Source organism: Biomphalaria glabrata, chromosome 15 (assembly GCF_947242115.1).
Source record: "Biomphalaria glabrata chromosome 15, xgBioGlab47.1, whole genome shotgun sequence".
Lineage (NCBI taxonomy): Eukaryota > Metazoa > Mollusca > Gastropoda > Planorbidae > Biomphalaria > Biomphalaria glabrata.
The window spans coordinates 1,924,374-1,950,561 of record NC_074725.1 but is presented as its reverse complement, the minus strand read 5'-3'; the positions used below and the strand labels follow the sequence as shown (position 1 = coordinate 1,950,561).

General features: G+C 38.6%; 1 protein-coding gene across 1 annotated transcript in view; it reads left to right on the top strand.

Annotated features, from left to right (window-relative positions):
- Positions 1–26,188, top strand: part of LOC129923135 (uncharacterized) — a 125,248-nt gene that overhangs the window by 80,378 nt on the left and 18,682 nt on the right. The window contains exon 2 of the mRNA XM_056012882.1: positions 22,906–22,989. Coding sequence (XP_055868857.1) covers positions 22,937–22,989 — 53 coding nt within the window. The 5' untranslated portion in view covers positions 22,906–22,936. The remainder of the gene's footprint in view (positions 1–22,905; positions 22,990–26,188) is intronic.

The following is a 26,188-nucleotide window of genomic DNA, read 5'->3' as shown; positions in this document are numbered from 1 at the left end:
CCGTGTCAGAATAGACCAATTCAATTTTCAAGCACATAAAAGTCACTACAATGTATTGACAATGAAGGATGTAGCGTCAGTGCTGTACACTAAATAAACTAGGCTTTTTATAAAAGTATTCACAGCAGATTGTAAATTTTAGCAATACGTCGTTCTTTATAGTTTAGCTTTTTTCTGATCTTTAATTGTGAAGATCTAGATAGGAGTTAAATAAATAACCACCTAGATCAGGATAATAAAATACTGTAATAAACCTGGTGGTGACACAGATTGGGGTAGTGGTATGTGTGTAGACGGCCGACGCAAATCGCCCTAGGCCAGCGCTAGACGAGCGGTCAACCATGACGAGCTACGACGGTCAGCCAAGACAGTTCGGGAAAGATCTGTGTTGTGAGTAGAGCTCGGGGGCGTCACGAGGGATGTAGTCATCTGACAACCCAAAATGGTCGAGTGACGGTCTGTCCGGTTTTAGAAGGCCATTAGGGACCCTATATAAAGAGCGGAGCTTTCACAGTCAGGCAGTTCAGAACACGGTTCACTACAGTCCGGTCGACTACAGGACAGTTCAGTGTGGTTCAGCGGTGTGGTTCTGTACGGCGCATTACGACGGATCAGTGCGCAGTACTGTCAAGTTAAGTCAAGGCGACTGGCATCTTGATCTTAGTCTGTGATGGAGTCCGACACAACGAGCCCAGTGTGTGAAGTCAGTCCTGAACTGTTGCACCCAGTGCAAGCCCGGAACGAGACGGAGAGGCCAGTGCAAGAGTTGATACGGCGGTACGGTTGATACGGAGAGATATTTGTACAGCCTGTGTTACGTGTTGCCAATTGTTCAGTAATTTATCGGACATTAAACTGATACGTCTTTTTTTAAGCCCTGAGTTGTCAAGTTCTTTAAGTTGGTGGTGTCGTGTGGTGCAGTTTGCAGAGAGCGCCTGGATAGTGAGATTCGTTACAATATTTTTTTTATTCCGATCCATTTCTTTTTCTAGCGCATCATTCATGCCATACACCACGCTTAGTGCACTGCGGTCCAATCTTCTTTCTTTTTTTTTTTTTTTTTTTTTTTTTTTTGAAAAAAGGGGGGGGGGCATGTGAGGAGAGGGGTATCTGGGAGAAGGTTTCCGTGCTGCCTATATGCGCCAAGGAAAACATCTCAGCTCAAGCACCCCCTACCTTCTCCCCACTAACTAGCCAAGCGATTTATGCTATTCCTCCCCTCATCCCATTAGAATATAAGATTTTTAAAAAAATGTTTACTATCATGTAGACCTGAGATAACTGCTATAACTATATCATCTCGCAGACTACTGGGAGATGTACCTATCAATTATCTTCCAACTGATGAGGCGCATACGAAATTTGTTGATCAGCGAATCTCAACAAATAGGTTTCGTTGACCTCGTAAAAAAAATGTATTCCCAGTTGCTGAGCAAGGTTACAACTTTTGAGTCATGGACACAACATCAGATACAAATTAGTAGATAGCGTCTTGCTAACTGTGGTCCGAATATGGCAGATTTAGAATCCCTGAACCTGACATAGACTGTCACTGTGACGCAGTATACTTTTATCTAATGACTAGCAACGTAGAAAGCAATCATAGTAAATGACGCGTGAGCGATTATTATACACCAGTACTCATTACTACACATAGATCTAGCGTTGAAGACTCAAGGTTTTCAGTAGATCTTAAATGTGGGTTTTCTTGCTTGCAGTGTTATCGCACTATAGCATTTTTAACAGATGGCCCGGGCTGAAACTTTGCACTGTTGTAAATCCGGAGCTGTATTTACTTATTCCCAGCAATGCTACAAGTGGACATTTCTATATCACGACATTTTTGTCAGCGTAAAAAAAAATGCGGGAAAAAAATGTTAGGAAAAAAGAATTAAAAGTTTCTAATCCGTCGAAATTCGCATTTTTTAAATCTCTTTTGTGGAGACCATGTTCTTGTGGGGAGGCGCGGTGGCCGAGCGGTAAAGCGCTTGGTTTCCGAACCGGGGACCGGGGTTCGAATCCTAGTGAAGACTGGGATTTTTAATCTCGGGATCTTCGGGCGCCTCTGAGTCCACCCAGCTCTAATGGGTACCTGACATTGGTTAGGGAAAAGAAAAGGCGGTTGGTCGTTGTGCTGGCCACATGACACCCTCGTTAACCGTAGGCCACAGAAACAGATGACCTTTACATCATCTGCCCTATAGACCACAAGGTCTGAAAGGGGAACTTTACTTACCTTTATGTTCTTGTGGAGTACCCGGGGGGCTGTAGTCCCGCCTGCACTCCCAATCAACAAAAAGCAATTGTTTTCGTTGTTCTCTCTTCAAAATGATTGCAAGGTCCGAAATTACAAATGACTTAGGACAGGGTCGGATTTTTTTTTGGGGGGGTTCGGTTTCCCTAGCAAGTGAGGGCCCTAAACTATAGCTTATGTAGCTTATAACTAAATCTATCTCTGAGTTCAGATCTTTTTTTTTTTTAACCTAAAGAAAGATGATTTTTTAAATAGCGAGGCAGAAAAGAAAGAAAAGTTAAAATCGATGATTAAGAAGAAGTCAAGTCTTCAAAACTTTGCCACTCAAGAAAATGTCGCAGTAAAAAGTTTTCCTAATGAGCTGAAGGGATTTTTTTTTATATAAAAGTACTTGTCCCCATTCTTCTAAAAAGAAAAAAAAAGTTATCGATTTAACGAACGCCTAATTCACAAATATGTTTTTTCCTTATATTTTGATTTTATTCCATGACTTAAAAAAAATATTATGATAATGTTAATATCCAAAACAGTTTAGACACAATTTTTTTCAATTGGTCTTTATAATTGGTCGTAGTGTTCTGTAATATAGACCTAGTTGGTCTTTCTGTCCTGTAATATAGTTGGTCTTAGAGTTATGTAATATAGTTGGTCTTAGTGTTCTGTAATATAGTTGGTCGTAGTGTTCTGTAATATAGTTGGTCTTAGTTTTCTGTAATATAGTTGGTCGTAGTGTTCTGTAATATAGTTGGTCGTAGTGTTCTGTAATATAGTTGGTCGTAGTGTTCTGTTATATAGTTGGTCGTAGTGTTCTGTAATATAGTTGGTCGTAGTGTTCTGTAATATAGTTGGTCTTAGTTTTCTGTTATATAGATAGTCGTAGTGTTCTGTAATATATTTGGTCGTAGTGTTCTGTAATATTGTTGGATGTAGTGTTCTGTAATATAGTTGGTCGTAGTGTTCTGTAATATTGTTGGATGTAGTGTTCTGTAATATAGTTGGTCGTAGTGTTCTGTAATATTGTTGGATGTAGTGTTCTGTAATATAGTTAATCGTTGTGTTCTGTAATATAGTTAATCGTTGTGTTCTGTAATATAGTTGTTGTAGTGTTCTGTAATATAGTTGTTGTAGTGTTCTGTAATATAGTTGTTGTAGTGTTCTGTAATATAGTTGTTGTAGTGTTCTGTAATATAGTTAATTGTTGTGTTCTGTAATACGCTAAATAATCTAATGAGCCAAGTGACTAAACATTTTGCACTAAAATTGTTATTTAAAGTGGACGCCAACACTTCACTCATGACTGATCTAAAAGGTTTACAAGTAAACAAAGTGTAGATCTAGACAATAAATTGATTGTGTATTATATTATACTGTATGGAATTTTTTTTTCACAATACATCATGGTATATTTTTTTTTTTAAATCCTTTTTTTTTTTTTCAGTTCAATTTGAGTTAGAAACCGTAAATGAAAAGCAAAATATACTTTTTATAAAATTAAAGGGAAAGAACTCCAACCTATAACTAGACTGAATATTGAAAGACTAATTTCCCTTCTTGGTATCAAACAAAATAATTAATTTCCAGTAATTAATTGACTTATTTGTTAATTTCTTTTATTGATTTATGCTTGGCCAGTACCAATGAATAATTGTGCCAAGTTTCACTTTGACTCGGGAGAAATAACGTGTACAAACCTTTTACCAGACAGATTGGTTGATATAAGCTTTATAAAAATGAAATTGTTTTATTTCAAAGGCGTCCTCATCATCAGCGCAGGAAGTGGAGGCGCATACATTTTTTTTACGAAAGTAGTAATAAAAATCTGTTTAATAAAAATAAATCCTATATCTAAAAACATGCCATATTTTAGAAGAAAGTAAAGTTAATCCCCCATTTTCCAACTTTTCTATAAAAAAAAATACTTATTAAGCATATTTTAGTCTGAATGTTCCAGATAAACGACATTCTACTGTATTAAGAACACCCTACTGTCGGACACTACTTAACTCTTTCTCTCCGTAATTATTGACCACATTCTTGTGGAATCAACGCTGGTATCGTCAGTTAGGAGAGAAAGAGTTATAAGACAACAGTGCTGCCAACTGTAAATTTTATGTATTGACAGTAAAAGTGCGAAAATATACAATAGGAGTTAAAAAGCTGCCGATCCGTTGAAATTTAATTTTAAATATTTTCTTTATCTATATTTTGGGGGGCCCTCTCTCGTGGAAGCCTCCCAGGCAGTAGGCCAGCCTGCTCTCCCCCGCATCTGGCAAAACAGAACCATTTCCCCAAAGCTTTTATTCTATTAAACTTCTGCTGTGACTAGAGTTGCTGTTCTTGGATTTATTTATAAAAGCGCCATGTTGGCCTCACGAATTGATTTATATTTTCAAATATTTTTTTTTTTGGTTCTGTTTTCATTTTAAACTTTTTTTTTTTGGGGAGGGGGGGAATAAATTTTGTTTCTCTCTAGCCTTCCTATCCTAGTGTACACATGGAATCAATTGAATGATATAATTAAATTTGTTCACTTTGATTGAATATTTATTTTTTGTATTCACTTTTTTTCTTTTGTCAATTTAAAGCAAGTCTGGTCAATCATTGTTGACACCCAATATGCTTCTATAATGACATCTGTGTGTTGACATCTGTGTGTTGACATCTGTGTGTTGACATCTGTGTGTTGACATCTGTATGTTGGCATCTGTGTGTTGACATCTGTATGTTGACATTTGTGTGTTGGCATCTGTGTGTTGACATCTGTGTGTTGACATCTGTATGTTGACATCTGTATGTTGACATCTGTGTGTTGACATATGTGTGTTGACATCTGTATGTTGACATCTGTATGTTGACATCTGTGTGTTGACATCCGTGTGTTGACATCCGTATGTTGATATCTGTATGTTGACATTTGTGTGTTGGCATCTGTGTGTTGACATCTGTGTGTTGACATCTGTATGTTGACATCTCTATGTTGACATCCGTATGTTGACATCCGTATGTTGACATCCGTGTGTTGACATCCGTGTGTTGACATCTGTGTGTTGACATCTGTATGTTGACATCTGTGTGTTGACATCCGTGTGTTGACATCTGTGTGTTAACATCTGTATGTTGACATCTGTGTGTTGACATCTGTATGTTGACATCCGTGTGTTGACATCCGTTTGTTGACATCTGTATGTTGACATCTGTGTGTTGACATCTGTGTGTTGACATCTGTGTGTTGACATCTGTATGTTGACATCTGTATGTTGACATCTGTATGTTGACAATTGTATGTTGACATTTGTGTGTTGGCATCTGTGTGTTGACATCCGTGTGTTGACATCCGTATGTTGACATCGGTGTGTTGACATTTGTGTGTTGGCATCTGTGTGTTGGCATCTGTGTGTTGACATCTGTGTGTTGACATCTGTATGTTGACATCCGTATGTTGACATCTGTATGTTGACATCCGTGTGATGACATCCGTGTGTTGACATCTGTATGTTGACATCTGTATGTTGACATCTGTATGTTGACATCTGTATGTTGACATCTGTATGTTGACATCTGTATGTTGACATCTGTATGTTGACATCTGTATGTTGACATCTGTGTGTTGACATCTGTGTGTTGACATCTGTATGTTGACATCTGTATGTTGACATTTGTGTGTTGGCATCTGTGTGTTGACATCCGTGTGTTGACATCCGTATGTTGACATCGGTGTGTTGACATTTGTGTGTTGGCATCTGTGTGTTGGCATCTGTGTGTTGACATCTGTGTGTTGACATCTGTATGTTGACATCCGTATGTTGACATCTGTGTGTTGACATCCGTGTGATGACATCCGTGTGTTGACATCTGTATGTTGACATCTGTATGTTGACATCTGTATGTTGACATCTGTGTGTCGACATCAGTCTCGGCATGCACGTGTCAAAGCTAGCCATGTCATTTTGTTCGATGTCCATACTTGATGGTCAATCTATAAAGGTGCACACCCTGTTACCTTTACCAGTCCCTTAGTCTGTTGGACCGTTGACATCTGTGTGTTGACATCTGTATGTTGACATCCGTATGTTGACATCCGTGTGTTGACATCCGTGTGTTGACATCCGTGTGTTGACATCTGTGTGTTGACATCTGTATGTTGACATCCGTATGTTGACATCTGTATGTTGACATCTGTGTGTTGACATCCGTGTGTTGACATCTGTGTGTTGACATCTGTATGTTGACATCTGTGTGTTGACATCTGTATGTTGACATCCGTGTGTTGACATCCGTTTGTTGACATCTGTATGTTGACATCTGTGTGTTGACATCTGTGTGTTGACATCTGTGTGTTGACATCTGTATGTTGACATCTGTATGTTGACATCTGTATGTTGACAATTGTATGTTGACATTTGTGTGTTGGCATCTGTGTGTTGGCATCTGTGTGTTGACATCTGTGTGTTGACATCTGTATGTTGACATCCGTATGTTGACATCTGTATGTTGACATCCGTGTGTTGACATCTGTATGTTGACATCTGTATGTTGACATCTGTATGTTGACATCTGTATGTTGACATCTGTATGTTGACATCTGTATGTTGACATCTGTGTGTTGACATCTGTGTGTTGACATCTGTGTGTTGACATCTGTATGTTGACATCTGTATGTTGACATTTGTGTGTTGGCATCTGTGTGTTGACATCCGTGTGTTGACATCCGTATGTTGACATCGGTGTGTTGACATTTGTGTGTTGGCATCTGTGTGTTGGCATCTGTGTGTTGACATCTGTGTGTTGACATCTGTATGTTGACATCCGTATGTTGACATCTGTGTGTTGACATCCGTGTGATGACATCCGTGTGTTGACATCTGTATGTTGACATCTGTATGTTGACATCTGTATGTTGACATCTGTGTGTCGACATCAGTCTCGGCATGCACGTGTCAAAGCTAGCCATGTCATTTTGTTCGATGTCCATACTTGATGGTCAATCTATAAAGGTGCACACCCTGTTACCTTTACCAGTCCCTTAGTCTGTTGGACCGTTGGAGCACCCTGCAAGATTCGTCGACCGTCTTTCTCCATTCCAATCTGTCTTTTGCTCTAGTTAGGGCCTCTTACAATGGCAGGCCCGTCCATTTTTTTATGATGTCCCTCCCATCGCTTTCTCTGCCTGCCTCTTCTTCTTTTTCCTGGTACTGTTCCATGAAGGAAGCAATTGGTCTAACTTTAGCTATGGCTTCATGTGACCAGAACAACGGCCAACCCTTCAAATTCATTAAATTTCCTGTCTGATTCCGGCAACCCGTTCCGTGCGCTAATGGCGCTAGGGAAGAAGGAGCACTTGTACGAGGAGCGTGCTTAAACAATAACATATTAACAACTCGAAAGTAACTGGCGATGCCCAATTCTGAAAATGCGTACGACTATTTCCGAATGCGAGCAAGATTACTGTAAAACTTAACTTTTTGGTGGATTCAAGATGTTATTCAGTTCAAAGCTAGAACAAGTCTTTTTGACTATGAAACTCAGGGTGATGTGTCAGTGTCATTGGCACAGTAAATAGATATCGCTACCATCAACACTTTTTGTGGCATTTTACGTCTGGAGAGACGATCTTTTCCCTTTGCAACTTCTTGTGTGACTAAAGAGGCCAATCCTTCATCCACAGCTGCGGTCACAGGCTGGGCATATGTAATCACCATGGGCTGTTGCACTTCCACCCTTCTTTCTGCTTCTGTTGTGTGTGACATCTCTGCAATAGGAGACCCTTTCTTTATGCTCTCTCTTCATGTGGATATATCCGGTGCCACCTTTTCCAGTGCCACCTTTTCCCAGCTGTTAGTGTCGATTTTGAAGAGCTTCAAACTTTGTTATTTCTATTTGCCACTGGACTTATCTTAATTGAATTGTCAGTCAGTATCATACCGGGAACCTGTGCGGTTCCATGTGTTGAGAAACGCTGCACTATTATGAACAGTACACGACTACACAGATGATACGTTTGTTTACTTATCACGGCCAAATGAGCCATACTTAACCTTTGACCTTTACGTCACTATTCCAGTTCAGTCACCATCATGCTATTTGTCTCACTGTGCACTGGGAACGTATGACGTCTGGTACAGGTCAATACAACCTAATCCCTTTATCATCAGAGTGTCACTGGTGAGTAACTGACAGGTCCTATCAATACTCATCAGTCGTTTCTTTCTCTCTCCGTCTCTCTCTGTCTCTCAACGTGAATCCATCAGTATTACACCTTCGATGAACTAAGTCTGACCTCTGGACAGAAAGGGCTACTCCCCCCGCAGTGTCCTGGCATGAGACTGAGTACTTGGCGTGGTACCTCCTAGCCTACACACAGGTCGAGGGACAGAATCTTACACCACTGTTAGGCCTCGCTCCTTCAATGTGTTCAATCTCTGGACGTATCCCAGCATTCTATGACCTTTGCGTGCCTCATACTTTGGTAACTTAGTGAATGACCTCACAGTCCGTGCTTTGTAGGTCGATGAAAGTTGGAAATGTGGGGTGTGGTGGCTGTGTCGGGTCGGGTTCGAATCTTGGCGAATTCCTCTTCCTCTTTTTCCAGGTAGCCTACTGTTCCCTGAAGGAAAGGTCATTGCGGTGTACACAATCATTTTAAAAGCACTTGGGTTAAGTTTAGCTATGGCTTCATGCCACCAGAACAACGCCCTGAATGAATCTTGAATCTATCAACATGATGAAATCTCTGAATTCGAGATTTTCAGGGTGCTTCTGAGTCCATCCAATTCCTGACAATTCTCTGAGGCATTTTTCGTCATCGAGAGATCATCTTTTCCCTTTGCAACTTCTTGTATGACTAAAGAGGCCAATCCTTGATACACAGCTGCGGTCACATGTTAAGCACATGTAATAACCAGGCGCTGTGGCATTTTCACCCTTCTTTCTGCTTCTGGTGTGTACCTAACATTGTGAAATAAAAGCGTGTCGTTGCATGGTCGTTAGTTTGTGGCTTTAGATTGTCACTCTAGCTAAACCAATGTAGGCTTATTATGTTCTTCAGAAATAAACCAACGCCATTCTACACTAGCTTGAATATAACATTTTATTTGTAGATATGGTAGCGTGTGGGTTAGGGTTAGGGTTAGGGTTATAGTTATAGTTATAGTACTAACGCAAATGAAATGATAATGTACCAAACTCCAAGTATACGTCAATACCGTTTCATGTCTCTCATATTAATGAGATTGTTTTAAAACGAAACAAAGCATTAGGGTTTATTATTTTACAAATCAAACAGGAACATAAACTAAATGTTATTTAACAAAGTTAGGCCAGTGCTAGAATATGCATCCTTTGTTTAAGACCCCTCAACTCAAGAAAGCATAAAAAAAAACTAGAATCAGAAAATAGAGCTGTGAGATTTATAACAAACGAATATTCACATTTCATAGGACTGACACCATTAGTAAAATCGCTAAATTTAGAAACACTTCAGGACAGAAGAATGAAAATTAAAGTGCCAATAATAGGCCTACATAAAACAGTAAAACATAATTTTAAAATACAAAAAAAAACCTAATGAAAATACTCAGACACAAAGATAGAGACACATTTCTTATTCCATATGCTAGGACAAATTCATAAATGCTCCTTCTTTCCTAGTATCATTAGAGAATGGAATAGGTTGCTTGAATCAGCCAGGAAAACCAACGACTTGGCACAGTTTAAGTCACTGATTGACATTATGATGGTGATTTACGATATGCTGGTGTGACATGGGTGTGTATAAATTTTAAAACAGTTTTGATAATCTAATCTTATTTACTATCTTTTGGTGGCCACATATCTACAAGCGAAGATGAAATATTTCACGTTCTTCCGAAGCAAATATCTAATATATAAATCACAATGTAAGGAGTATGTATGTACGTATTTATGTATGCATGTATGTCCAGAATAGAAATCAAAACCGACCGACCAATCTTAATAAAATTTGGCTTGAATGTTCCTTAGATCAGGGCGGAGACCTTACTGTGTTTTAAAAATGTTTCTCCCACATTAAAAAAAAATAAACTTATCTCCATTTTAGATTAATACTTTTTAACAAATCGGGGAAACCCATTTTCACAGTATTTTATATTAGCTATGTAGGGGAACATGGCGCTAGATTACTGATACACAAATTAAGGTCCGCGGGCCACGGGTCATTGTCGGCTTGTCATAAAAAAAAAGTTTAAAATATAATTATCAAATAAATGCGGTATGCATAGCAAAAAACCGTCACCTTTTTAAATCTTATTTCTTTGTCTATATGTGCCTTTTTAAAAAATCTATAATTACACACCAATAGCAATGTGTACCAAACATTTCATTGTTATTAACAGCCTCTCTATCTCAAACTAAAGCAAACAAATAATACAGCACTATGGCTGGGATCTGTGGAGAGTATTCTCTGTATGAATCACTCAAAGCATTAATCACTGACAGACTAAGAACAGACAGAATAAAAATCAAAGAAAATGCTTTGAATTAAAAAAAAAAACAAAATCCGGAAGAAAAAAAAGAAACAAACCCGAACGATGGCTAGAATCATTGATCTCTGATAAGTTGAGGTGAAAAAAAATAAAGGGCAGTAATTGGGCAGCCAGGAAAAACACTCCCTTCTAAAAAGTTGGTAACATTAAAACTGGCTGTTCTCCCCTCGTCCGTCAATTATTAGAAATCCATTGACAAATCGTGACATCACCGGAGACAAAACGTCAACAGTTTTTATCCCCCCTTATAAAGAAATTAAGGGAGATAATAAAAAGCGAGTTTAAAAAAAAACGGTTGTCGTTCCTGAATCTTAAGTAGCGGGCCCTGGTTAAGGGGAAATAATAAAAAAGACTGGCATGGAAGCATCTACTGTTAGCGATGATATTAATATTGAGTTGTACGGAACACAGCTTTATCAACTTTATCAACAGTAAAATCAGGGCGCAGGATATAAATTAGAGCGAGTTAGCATAATAATTTATTCTCGGAGCTAGCCTCGTTTCGGGATTCTTCTTGACCTTGTTCCGCTTTTAAGAAAAAAAAAAGTCTTGTGTACCGTGTCTCCATCTGTCTGTCGTTCAATTCATGACCGCATGTGTCTGGTGTCTTTAACCGAGTCCAATCGTTACAGTAGTAGTAGTCTGTATAGTGGTAAAGTAGGTCTGAACACTTGACCTAAGAAGTCTCAACCTGTGGGCATTTAAGACCAATAGCACGTTGCCACGTCACAAGGTCGTGACGTCAGACATGTGACGTGGCAGCGTGCTATTGGGCTGTGTTGACGCCCTACTACGACGGTTGGTCTCGCTTGTGCACCCTGGCCTAGTCACGTGAGAACCGCTTCTCGATGTCTTATCATTAAAGCGAAGGCTATTTGTTTGTTTGTTTGTAAACTGTTTGTCATGTTTCGAATGTTCCTTCAGAGTTGAAGATAGTTTACTTCCTAGTCCAAACCTCCCGCAGGACGGGGGATGGGAGCGGGCAGGGTTTGAACCCTCGACCGTCGATAAATCCGAACGACAGTCCAGCGCGCAAACCGCACGACCAGGCAGCCATCAGCTATTTACATGATTGATCTAAGTGGGCAATATCACGTATAATAAAGTGCTACTACCAAGGCCTCCTCTTAGTCTTGGAGCGACTATAAATCATGTCATACAAATGAGATGAAAGCCTGGGCATTAGACTGACGGTTGGAATAAACTAGCAGTCCTCTTCCCCCCCCCCTTTTTTTTCCAAAGAAATTGCAATGAACCGATACATTTTGGTGGCAGCGGAGTGTAGCACTGGGTGCTGCAAGATGCCCATAGGGTCAACGCTCCTGATTTTTTTTTCGTCATTAGGGATAACTCTTGAAGCTTTTCCACAGATACAGACCAGACGAGACACAGTGTACTTGATTACGCACTTCCTTTGTAGTCGAAGATAAAAAAAAAATTCCCATGAGCCCGTCTCTCAGCGCGTGCAAAATCTGATCTTTTTTTTTTCGGATAACCCCATTACACTCAAGGCCAGGCCAGGTTGGATCTATCGGCTGCTTTAAATTTTTTAAATTTGGTCTTGTCTGTCCTCGCAGCTGCTTTGTTGTGCGGTCTTGAGTGTCGTTTCGATGCGTCCGTGTTCGAATCATGTCCGTCGTTATTCCCGGCCGTCTTGCTGAGGTGTTTGGCTTAGGGTGTATCATCTGAGGTGTTTGGCTTAGGGTGTATCATCTGAGGTGTTTGGCTTAGGGTGTATCATCTGAGGTGTTTGGCTTAGGGTGTATCATCTGAGGTGTTTGGCTTAGGGTGTATCATCTGAGGTGTTTGGCTTAGGGTGTATCATCTTAGGTGTTTGGCTTAGTGTGTATCATCTCCAAATCTGAAGGAACATCCGGAACAAGTAAAATAAATAATAATAATAATAATAATAATATCTGTATGTCTTTTGGCCTGGATAAGTGTGGCATCATAAGCATTAAAAAGGGCAAGGCAACGAACACCAACATTGAATTTGAAGGCATCGAGGAATTGAACTCCGCCTCTATTTATAAATATCTTGGAATAAACCAGAATGCCAAGATAAACCATAAGAAATTAAAAGAGGACTTTCTTGGCAAATATAGGCAAAGAGTTAATAAAATCCTCAACACCAAACTGTCTGGCAGTAATCTCATCACTGCAATTAACAGCTGGGCCGTCCCTGTGCTCCTTTACACGTTCGGTGTGATCAAATGGACTGACACCGACCTACATGACATTGACAGACTCACTAGAAAATTACTAACCAAGTTTCGATGTCTACACCCCAAGTCCTCCACCATAAGGTTATACCTGCCCAGGAAGGATGGGGGTCGTGGATTGCAGAACATCTTCAAATTGTGTAAGATGCAAGTTTTAAAAATACGATCAAAACTGCTCGCCTCCAGCAACAAATTAGTTTCCTTCCTACGGAAATACGACTCCGATGCAACCCCTCTGAACCTACACAATGCTGATGTCAATATCGGTTTGGACGACGTAGGGCATGAGATTCGCCAATGGGAAGAAAAAACACTCCACGGAAAATTTCCGGCTTCATTACATGGGGACAACATCGACAAGGCTGCTTCCTTAACATGGCTCAAAGCAGGTCATCTCTACCCTGAAACAGAAGGCTTTGTTACAGCAATACAGGACAGAGTAATCAGGACAAAAAATTACGAGAAGCATATCCTGAAACTCAATGTTGTCGACAAATGCCGAAAATGTGGAAATGTGGGCGAGTCGATTGAACACATTATGGCAGGATGTCCAGCCCTATCAGAATCAGCCTACCTAGGTCGCCATAACCAAGTTGCAAAGTTAATACACCAACACCTGACTTTGACGTACAAATTGATCGGTAAGGACACTCCCCCTTATTATAAATACTCTCCGCAAGAGGTTCTCGAGTCTACTGAACATCTGCTGTACTGGGATAGGCCTATTCTGACCGACAAAACGGTAGATTTCAATCGCCCGGATCTGCTGTTCATCGATAAAAAAGAAAAAACCGCTACCATTATCGATATCGCCGTACCACTGTCTCATAATTTAAGAAAAACTGAGATAGAAAAACAAAGAAAATATGGGAACCTAGGCTTGGAGATTAAGCGTCTATGGAAATTGTCCAAAATAACAATATACCCCATTGTTATATCAACCGAGGGGATAATAACAACTGACCTCACAGACACCTTCAAGGCCCTTAACATTCCTAGGAACATCTTCGTTGCCTGTCAGAGGGCGGTACTGCTGCAGACCTGCCACATCACCAGAAAATTCCTCAGTGGAAACTGTTAAAGGGACTACGATGAATTTTGTTTCTCTTTAGCGAAACTCGGACCCTGGCAGCGCCAGAGAATGACTACTCGTTCATTTCTAACATAATAATAATAATAATAATAATCTTTATTATCCGTAAGGAAATTTGTGCGTCTATTAGTATAAAATTAGGTACTGTCTTTGTGTACGACCATTATTTAATAGCGATTCATATCCCGTGACTTTAAGACCCAACTGTGACTCACATGCTTTATCGCAATATAACACTGACAGAGTCAATGTCTTCCGCCTAGGGTATGTACGTTCTGCGCATGTCTCTGACTCTAGCTAACGGCTTTAACAGTGGTGGTCAATCTTTTTCGGCTTGGGGCCCATATATGTTTACATAACGCTTGTCTCGGGCCGCATAAATGCGAAAAAGATTCATAGGGTGTATGTGAACAAAGTCTTTAAGACATTTTTTTATACCCAGCAAACTTGAATAGGGACCATCGACAGCATTCCCTGCGTTCAGGTCCTTACTACAGTTCCCTGCGTTCAGGTCCTTATTACAGTCTTTAAACAGCACTAAGGACGTCTCTTTAACTCCGACTTTCCTTATTCTCTTGATGCCGATATATAAAGCGTGGTCAGAAGTATCGAGAGCAGGAAAGCAATGTCTCAATGTCCTGATGTGGCCCACGGGTCGTAGTTTGGGCATCAAAGGTCTAACAAAGAGAATCACGTGTTCGGACACCTGTTTGAGTAAATATAACCCACTAGCACTACTCGCCGGCTTCGCCAGTTGATTTGTTCCGAGAATATACATTGTATCTTATTACACCCTGTTAATGCTCACTTAATACTTTGGCCGTACCCCCCACCCTAATTTTTTTTGTTCACTTTCAATAAAACTGTCCGCTCCCCCCATTCGTTTGACAAGTGTATTTTGGTAGAGTTTATAATGTTACGTTTTATGAAGTGTTAAAACGTATGTTAGGATCGAGGTAATAAATTCTTCTTCCACTTTTATATCTTATGGTTGTGCTTGCCCTGGATGTGGCAAAATATGTAGGTCACGGCTGGGACTGCACAGCCACGGGAAATACTGCATTCCTCACTAGACTCGAAGACTAGCCTTATTATCTTATATGATATATTAATCGGACTACTCATTTTAAATTGTGTGAAAACACTATTTAAAAAGATTATTAAAAAAATAAAAACTCGTGCGATTAGAGATATGAACCTCTGACCTTCTGATATGGAGTCTAACACTTGACCGTCTTTACCAACTAAGCTAACAGGGTTTCATCAATAATAATAATCTTTATTGTCCTTGTGGAAATTTTGTCTTACAATTTGTGCATTACACCAAACAAAACACATTATAACTATAAGAAACCAAAGTGTACATTCACACCAGACTCACTCATAATTTACATGTGACAAAGTTTATACCAGATTGTTTCTATTTAATGATTTGATTGCCAGGGGAACAAAAGAGTGTTTGTGTCTGTTTGTCTTTACTATCGGTGTCTTGTATCTCTTTTGTGATGTTAAAATCACAAAATCCTGCCCCAAAGGGTGATTTTCTATTTCTAGGAATTATTAATAAAAAAAATAAAAAAATGTTCATGAAAATATAAATTTGTAATTTTTAAACATGGCGGATTAACTTGGTTGTAAAATCACAGAATCCTGACCCAAAGGGTGATTTTCTATTTCTAGGAATTATTAATAAAAAAAAATAAAAAAAATGTTCATGAAAATATAAATTTGTAATTTTTAAATATGGCGGATTAACTTGGTGGACAATACGAATAAAGACTAGTCTTTGGTACATTTTACCACTGCGGTTTCGATTTTAAAAAGTGCCTAGTTGTTCTAGTCACACGGAAAGTAGTAACTGGTGAAATGTTAGTGATATGTCAGTACATTAGGTCCCTTGCGTTTATACAGATAGATAGATAGATACAGGGCCGGCCCTAGCATTTGCGGGGCCCTATGCGAAACGGATCGCGCGGGGCCTATTCTGGGTAGGGATAAGCATAATGTCAAAATTATTTTTTTAAAATTAGAAAATAGGCCTACTTTCGTCTTTGCAATAAATTTTTATCAAATGAAAGCACGCAATGCCACTTTTTATTTATAGGCACCCAAAATGTCAATTTTGTCTATTCTTCAGGAGATTTATTTAAATTCAAAAAAAGTTCTGGACTTTATCGTATATTTTGCCTTTCATGAGATTTCCTGGAAGCCCTGGAAAATCAGGAGGTCGCGAAAACCCTGTTATTTTATATACGTTATAATTGTTTAATTTAATAATGTACACTTAGAATTAGCGCGGGGCCTATGAAAGCGTGGGGCCCACTGCAACCGCATAGGCTGCAGTGGCCTAAGGCCGGCCCTGGATAGATAGGTAGATATAGATATAGATTACTGCCTTGTTGTGAACTTCAGGTCAGAGTCAGATTCCCCCTCCACATAGCCCGGGGTCTCATGTCTTGAGCATGTCCCCCCACTTACACCCAGTTTCAATGTGTCTGGAGTTGTGCCTTCTAATGGACGTTTTAGAATCAAATTACCTCCCTTTGTTGTGGCTTTCTGTGTGTGTGTGTGATACTTACACCGTTATGTTTTCTTCTATGTGTGTGTGTGTGTGGGTGTCGACGTAAGTGTTTATGTCATGTATACATCATGTAGTAAAGACGCATGGGTGTGCGTGTGAATTGGTGTTTTCAAATTGTTCTGTGAGTCTGTTGTTGAGGTCCGGCAACATTAGAGTTAATATGGTCGTCAAAACATGTTTTCAAAACTCCATAGAGAAGAGGTATGATGCAAAATAGAGTTACCTCCCACTAGTGAACACTTATTAGAGGCTACTTCCTGTCAAGGACTGACCTAATTTGAACGTTAAGAAAAATTTTCTTGAATATAGCATCTTGTATGTCTATCTATCTATCTATCTATCTATCTATCTATCTATCTATCTATCTATCTATCTGTCTACCTATCTATCTATCTATCTATCTATCTATCTATCTATCTATCTATCTATCTATCTATCTATCTATCTATATATTTATCTATCTATCTGTCTGTCTGTCTGTCTGTCTGTCTGTCTATCTATCTATCTATCCATCCATCCATCCATCCATCCATCCATCCATCCATCTATCTATCTATCTATCTATCTCTATCTATCTGTCTGTCTATCTATCTATCTATCTTTCTATCTATCTATCTATCTATCTATCTATCTATCTATCTATCTTTCTATCTATCTATCTATCTATCTATCTATCTCTATCTGTCTGTCTGTCTGTCTATCTATCTATCTATCTATCTATCTATCTATCTATCTATCTTTCTATCTATCTATCTATCTATCTATCTATCTATCTATCTATCTATCTATCTATCTATCTGTCTGTCTGTCTGTCTGTCTGTCTGTCTGTCTGTCTGTCTGTCTATCTATCTATCTATCTATCTATCTATCTATCTATCTATCTATCTATCTATCTATCTATCTATCTAACAAAATGTATAGTTATCAATACTTCCGTATTATGTACACTGTATATACACCAAAAAAAAAAGGTATGTATGGAGTAGCCTCTATTTTCTTTAAATCTGCGATGTGCTACTCACTGGGGAAACGTGTCTCATTTTCTGTTTATTGTGTGTGACCTTTGTGACTTTTTCATGACCTTCGATATTGCTGTGTCGTCTGTTCCTGGATCTAGACTATTCTAGAGCATCTATTTGTTAAACATCAACTCCGCGAAATTTGATTTCATTTCGGCGGTTAAATATTTTTTTTCCCCATGGTGCTTTACGTGACCTGCATAAGTCACCTGATGCAAACAGGAAGTTTCATTTTAATCTCTACTCCCTATAATCTCTATACTCTCTACTCAAGTCTTGTTCTTCTTCGTTCTCAACTAGTCTGACTGTAGCATGAAAAACAATGATACATCCGTGTAGCAGTGTAGCAGTGTAGCAGTGTAGAAATTATAGTATATAGAAGTACAACCAGGATTTGACTAACAAGAAATTTTACTGATTTAACTCTTTCTCTCCTAACCGACGATACCAACGTTGATTCCATCAAAATGTGGTAAATAATTACAGAGAGAAAGAGTTAACTAAGGCTGAGACTAAGGTCTAGTAAAACTATATATTTAATAAACTTTGATTGGGACAATTTTACTAAACTTAAGGTCACCATCGTATTAAAGAAAAATTAAAGATCCAATTAAAAAAACAAAACAATAACATAATTTTATGGAGATAAAGATTCCAGTAGTGGGTAAAAGACACTATAAGTTTGTTCTGTCAGTCTGTCACATTTAGTTTAAAAAAACAACAACGGAGTTTCGATTTCACCATCAAATACTAAATTTAAAAAAAACTTGCAAAAAAAAAAAAAAAGCAATTTTAAAAGAAAAGAGGACACTGCTAAGTAAAGGGCAACAGCTCCACAAAAGTGAAGCCAGTAATATGAAGATAAAGTAATTACTTATTGAGCAGCACACTCCTGGTCATGTGACCAAGACTTATATACTCGACTGGCAAAATGGCTTACTGAACGTCATTCGCCACATGGGGCAATCATTTGCTAGAACTCCCCGCGGCACCCATCGAAGCTATGCATAAGCTTTTCTCCACAATATGAAGTATACCCACCCCCTCCATCTAGATGTCATGAGCTCATACCCCCCACCACCACCACCCAGCAAAGTCCACAGCTAGGGTGAGGTGTGGCGTGGGATGGGGGTGGGGGTGGGGTGTTAAGTTGGCCTGAGCCTCTGGAGTAGGTGACTAGATCCTCTCGTCCGTCTAGATTTGTTTCTGGGACAGGCTCATCACCTACTACTCACTTTCTCTGATTGCCCCCCCCCCACCGCAACCCTCCATAACTTTTTTTTTTTGCAGTTGATTGACCTAGACTTAGTGAGAATGACAAATTTAGTGTAAACGAATGTTGTTATTGTTGGTATTGTTGTTGGTATTATTGTTGGTATTGTTGTTGGTTTGTTGTTGGTATTATTGTTGTTATTGTTGCTGGTATTCTTGTTGGTATTATTGTTGTTGTTTTTTGTTGTTTTTGTTGATGTTATTGTTGTTGGTATTGTTGTTTTATTGTTGTTTTATTGTTGTTATTTTTGTTGTTATTGCTGTTGGTATTATTGTTGGTATTGTTATTGGTATTGTTGTTGTTATTGTAGTTGTTATTTCTGTTGTTATTATTGTTGGTATTGTTGTTGGTATCGTTGTTGGTTTGTTGTTGTTATTGTTGTTGTTATTGTTGTTATTGCTGTTGGTATTATTGTTGGTATTGTTATTGGTATTATTGTTGGTATTGTTGTTGGTATTGTTGTTGGTTTGTTGTTGGTATTATTGTTGGAATGTTGTTGTTATGGTTGTTGGTTTGTTGTTGGTTTGAATTGTTGTTATTGTTGTTGGTATTATTGTTGGTCCTCAGGCAACGCCGCCTGCGCTGGCTCGGACATGTTTGACGGGCGGAGGACAATAGCATCCCGAAAATAATTCTGTGCGGGCAACTTGCGTCTGGCTCAAGAAAAACTGGTCGCCCCCACCTCCGTTACGTTGATGTGATAAAAAGGGATTTAAAATCAGTAAGCAAAAAAACATGGGCCTCGATTCTTGAAGAAAAAGTGCCACACGGAAAATTGCCAGCTCCTCTACCACCAAATCGAAAGCCACCTTGACATTCAATATATGTGGGCGGGAGTGTCTCTCCAAAATAGGGGTCACAGTTCACTGGTGGCGCCTCAATCGATTCTGTCGCAGTTCTCTGTTCACAGTTCACTGGTGGCGCCTCAATAGCTTCTGTCACAGTTCTCTGTTCACAGTTCACTGGTGGCGCCTCAATCGCTTCTGTCGCAGTTATCTGTTCACAGTTCACTGGTGGCGCCTCAATCGCTTCTGTCGCAATTATCTATTCACAGTTCACTGGTGGCGCCTCAATCGCTTCTGTCACAGTTCTCTGTTCACAGTTCACTGGTGGCGCCTCAATCGCTTCTGTCGCAGTTATCTGTTCACAGTTCACTGGTGGCGCCTCAATCGCTTCTGTCACAGTTATCTGTTCACAGTTCACTGGTGGCGCCTCAATCGCTTCTGTCGCAATTATCTATTCACAGTTCAATGAGCCATGTGGCCATCACAACCTGCTAAAATCTGGCACCCAATTAGAGTTGGGTGACCTCAGGGGCGCCCTATAAATCCCGAAATTCAAAGTCCCAGTCTTCACCGATATTTGAACCCAGGACCTCAGGTTCGAAGCAAAGCGCTTAACGACTAGGCCACCGTGCCCAGACTGAAATTAATCTCTCTAAAAAGATAAGCAAAGTATTCCTCTAAAGGAGGCGCGGTGGCTGACCGGTATGGCGCTTGGCTACCGAACCGGTGTCGGGGGTTCGAATCCCGGGATTTTTAATTTCAGGATCTTCGGGCGCCTTTGAGTCCATTCAGCTCTAATGGGTACCTGACGTTGGTTGGGGAAAGGTAAAGGTGGTTGGTCCTTGTGCTGGCCACATGGCACGCTCGTTAACCGTGGGCCACAGAATCAGATGAACTTTACATCATTTGCTCTGTTGAACACAAGGTCTGAAAGGGGAAATTTTTAAGTTTTTTTGTTTTTTTTTAAATTTTGTACCCCAAATGGTCAAAATGTGTGAAATGCACCTTTTAAGAAAGCGTTTGGGTAACACTTGCATTGGATTGTAGTTACTAGCAGTTATTTTAGTTCGTTCCTTTTCTTTTTTATTTATATCTGGAATGTCATCAGTGTGCTGTTTTAGTTCTTTTTTAGTAGTTGCACTTTGCTGTTAAAGAAAGGGTCGCTGCTGTTGGTAATTTTTTTTTTTTTTTTTTTTTGCTGTTGTTGCTGCTTTTTTTTGTGCTGCTGTGATGTGAAAGATGTCTTTGTTGATCTCTAATCATAATGGCATCGGTGGATAAAAACAGGCTCTGCCCCCATTAATTCTAAGCTCATCATAATATAATTTTTCCCATTTGAATGAATTAAGTTATACATTTAAAAAAAAAAAAAAATTGAAAGAAAGGGGAAATAACCAACAATACCTATGTTAATAATACCAATGTGTTGAAATATTCCTATTAGTCAAGCTGCTGAGTTATTTTTTTTCTTTGGTTATAAATGCTTTTTATTTTATTGATAATCAAGATCTACCACTGATTACTGATCCAAAATAATTGATGCTTAATATAAGCTTTTTTATTTTAATATTATAGAATATTTTTCTTTGATTTTTAAATCTCGTTTGATTTTTCTTCTGATGTTCAGTGCAATTGTTTACAAAAACACTTTCCAGGTCTTGACTTCGAAGTTTCCCTGGCCGTTCCACAGCGTGTTTACTTTCTATAGTGACCTACTTAAACAGTTGACTGGACATTGTGCAGTCAAGCATGACTATCAAATATAATAATATTATGTTGCTGTTGTTGTTGTTTTTTTTGCCTATAGCATGATAAGTCGTTCCCACGCCCCAACTTGTAGTACTGCAGCATGATAAGTTGTTCCCACGCCCCAACTTGTAGTACTGCAGCATGATAAGTTGTTCCCACGCCCCAACTTGTAGTACTGCAGCATGATAAGTCGTTCCCACGCCCCAACTTGTAGTACTGCAGCATGATAAGTTGTTCCCACGCCCCAACTTGTAGTACTGCTGCCAACATTTCTCTTTTCCTGCTAAAAACGACATCAATCTACTGGCAGTGGAGTGCTAAGTTCAGATGGACAGACTTTTAGCTACGATTCACGTTGAGTTTTTCATGTAAAATATCAATACTTTATAGATTGTCTGGGAGAATGGTCGACAGTTTGAAGAAGAAAAAAATACTGTATAGGACAGACATTTGTGGTCGTTTTCTCTTTGTTTTGTCTGTCTTATATTTAAAAAAAAAAAAAAAAAAAACTAATAATTTTATTTAACCTTCTATATCAATGCATATATATAAACATGGAGATGAAGAGAGACAGTGACCAAGAAAGCTATGGACAGCGAGAGAACATGGGCCTCAGCTCTGGAAGAAAAACGTACAATGCGAAAAATGGCCAGCTCCTCTACCAACGAAGCGAAAGCCACCTTGACCTGCAATATTTGTGGACGGGGGTGTCTCTCCAAAATAAGGCTCCACAGCCACATGAAAAAGTGTGCGAGATGAACCATAGTCGTTCTACGACTGACGGAGGCCAACTCAATATATATATATATATATATATATATATATATATATAATATATATATATATATATATATATATATATATATATATATATATATATATATATATATATATATATATATATATATATATATATATATATATATATGCACAATTGTAAAATAAATTTCCTCATGGATCCTGCTCTAGATTTGGAAAAATATTTAGGTCACAGTTGGGGCTGTGTTGCCATCTTGAAATAATGCTCATTATTATTCTGACTAGTAGGCAAGCCTTGATATATGCGTCTTTGTGTATTTGTGTGTGTGTGTAAAAAAGAGAGAGAGAGAAAGAGAGTGGGATCTGTGTTTATTGTTACCTCATGTTCCCTAAACTGACTCTCAATGTATCAAACCAAGCTGCAATTATATTTGGCCTCTTGAGTAGTAACGTATTTACATGCCTAGTAAAAAATAAAATAAAAAGGAATATTTTCTTCAATTAAATATTATTTGTCATATTTATATACATACTGGGTATTAGCCTTGTCTTGTAAAAATAAGCCATAAAGCTACATCATTGTTTTTTTTTTCTTTTCTATGGTATTGTCACAATAAAATAGTTATTTTGCTTTCATTGTTCATTCTACAGTTGTAAGCACGAAGTCAAGGTACCAGCAGCCATGATGAAATACTCCACAGTTGCCATCAATGTTCTGATTTTCTACTTTCTAGGGTATGTTGAATGAGAATTTGGTGTATCTAGTGTACAAGAGATGTATTGATAAGTTATTCATTTTAATAAGAATATTGGCGTTTTTTTTTTTGGTGTATGTTTTGTTTTCATTGTTGTATTGGTTAATATCTGATTTTCTATCTCTTACCCTTGTAGTATAAATAATTTGTTTATTGTTACTATGACTGTGTTTGGATTATATTTCTTCGGTATTTTCAGAAGCTGTATCTGATGACGTATATGTCCAAAAGTTTTTCCGGGGAGTCTTGTTAAAGTGGGGAAATGACATAATTTTATTTTCTCGAAGTAGGAATAAAAAAGATATATACATTTAGGCCAGGCCGTGCCCATAATCCATCAAGAGCTGATCCTACTTCAATCTAAATGTATCTAATGACTTAAGACAGGGGCTAAATGTATCTAATGACTTAAGACTGGGGCTGAATGTATCTAATGACTTAAGACAGGGGCTGAATGTATCTAATGACTTAAGACAGGGGCTGAATGTATCTAATGACTTAAGACAGGGGTTAAATGTAACTAATGACTTAAGACAGGGGTTAAATGTATCTAATGACTTAAGACAGGGGCTGAATGTATCTAATGACTTAAGACAGGGGCTAAATGTATCTAATGACTTAAGACTGGGGCTGAATGTATCTAATGACTTAAGACAGGGGCTGAATGTATCTAATGACTTAAGACAGGGGCTAAATGTATCTAATGACTTAAGACTGGGGCTGAATGTATCTAATGACTTAAGACAGGGGCTGAATGTATCTAATGACTTAAGACTGGGGCTAAATGTATCTAAGGACTTAAGACAGGGGCTGAATGTATCTAATGACTTAAGACAGGGGCTAAATGTATCTAAGGACTTAAGACAGGGGCTGAATGTATCTAATGACTTAAGACAGGGGCTAAATGTATCTAATGACTTAAGACTGGGGCTAAATGTATCTAATGACTTAAGACTGGGGCTGAATGTATCTAATGACTTAAGACAGGGGCTGAATGTATCGAATGACTTAAGACTGGGGCTAAATGTATCTAATGACTTAAGACTGGGGCTAAATGTATCTAATGACTTAAGACTGGGGCTAAATGTATCTAATGACTTAAGACTGGGGCTGAATGTATCTAATGACTTAAGACAGGGGCTGAATGTATCGAATGACTTAAGACTGGGGCTAAATGTATCTAATGACTTAAGACAGGGGCTGAAAGTATCGAATGACTTAAGACAGGGGCTGAATGTATCGAATGACTTAAGACTGGGGCTAAGTGTATCTAATGACTTAAGACAGGGGCTAAATGTATCTAATGACTTAAGACAGGGGCTGAATGTATCTAATGACTTAAGACAGGGGCGAAATGTATCTAATGACTTAAGACAGGGGCTGAATGTATCGAATGACTTAAGACAGGGGCTAAGTGTATCTAATGACTTAAGACAGGGGCTAAATGTATCGAATGACTTAAGACTGGGGCTAAGTGTATCTAATGACTTAAGACAGGGGCTAAATGTATCTAATGACTTAAGACAGGGGCTGAATGTATCTAATGCATTAAGACAGGGGCGAAATGTATTTAATGACTTAAGACAGGGGCTGAATGTATCGAATGACTTAAGACAGGGGCTAAGTGTATCTAATGACTTAAGACAGGGGCTAAATGTATCGAATGACTTAAGACAGGGGCTAAGTGTATGTAATGACTTAAGACAGGGGCTAAATGTATCTAATGACATAAGACAGGGGCTGAATATATGTAATGCATTAAGACAGGGGCTAAATGTATCTACTGACATAAGACAGGGTCTGTTTCAAAGACTGAGGCACACGACTTTTGAGACTCAAATAGACTATTAGAGAATTTCCATCAACCAGCCTCTGATGTGACATAATATTCAGGTCATAGGCAGATATCGTGACACAAGAAAGAAAATGTATGTATTTAAAAAGCTCATTTTTCCATCAAATTAATGCATCTTTTTACAAAGCTTTATATTAACCCATTCCGTCTGTCTGTCTGGAAGGATTCTATAACACTTTTTTCTCCCATTACCAATTCTCGGAGAAGCTGAAATTTGACACAATTATTCATAGAGGATGACAAAACATGACAAATATGGCAAATAAAGTTTCCTTTTCAGACCTTGTGATCTATGGGGCAGATGATGTAAAAGTTATCTGTTTCTGTGGCCCGCGGTTAACGAGGGTGTCATGTGGCCAGCACAATGACCAACCGCCTTTACTTCTCCCAAACTAACGGCTGGATCCCGAAATTAAAAATCCCAGTCTTCACCAGGATTCAAACACTGGACCCGGTTCGGAAGCCAAGCGCTTTACCGCTCAGCAACCGCGCCACCCATATAAAAAAAAAACTAACCAGTTAGAAACTTTTAGTTAATGAATTAGTAATAGTTAATTAATTATTATTTTTTATTTTTTTTTTGGACATATGATAAACCTAGCATTATTGAAAGACGTGATAGTGGTTGTGCGGTTCTTCTTCTTAGATAAGTTTTTTTTTAAAGTATTTTATAATTTGCTTGTTTTTCTTTTTCTCTTTTGTTATTGAAATTTCTAGATTTACCAGCATTCTTAGGAAGTGCATTTAAGAGATTCATGGTATGCCTAGTTTGAGATCCACTTGAAATGCTGTCAACAATAAAATATCTAAGAATTAGTCACAGTGAAATCTCTGATAACATTTTTTTTTCGACTGATTTCAGAAAGCCGAATCCATTTTCTAAAGCTTTTAAAAAAGTAGAATTTTAACATTTGAAATTTGATTTGAAAAGATTTCTTTGCACGGCTGAGTAGCTCCTCTGTTTATGTATTAAGTTCAATAGTCTCAACACCAAAGTGGTGTCCCTTTGTTGATACAAACAGATTTATCAGCATTAAGGACACTCGTGGCTGATATCAGAGAATTGATTAATGCAGCAGCCCTTACCAGCCAAGCGTGTTAATTACAGGAGGCGCCCATAGCATAAGTCCTGTTTGACATTTCATCAACATAATGAGTTTCAAGTTCATCAGAGCGGAACGGCTGTCAACAAACCCATGTATTGATATTTTCTCGCAGACCTGGTTAGAAATCAAGTGAATTCTGTTGGTTCAAGTGGTACAGTTGGTGTGATGGAGTGAGTGGGTAACAGTTCGAGTCCGTAATATGGTTTGAAGTTGTAAGA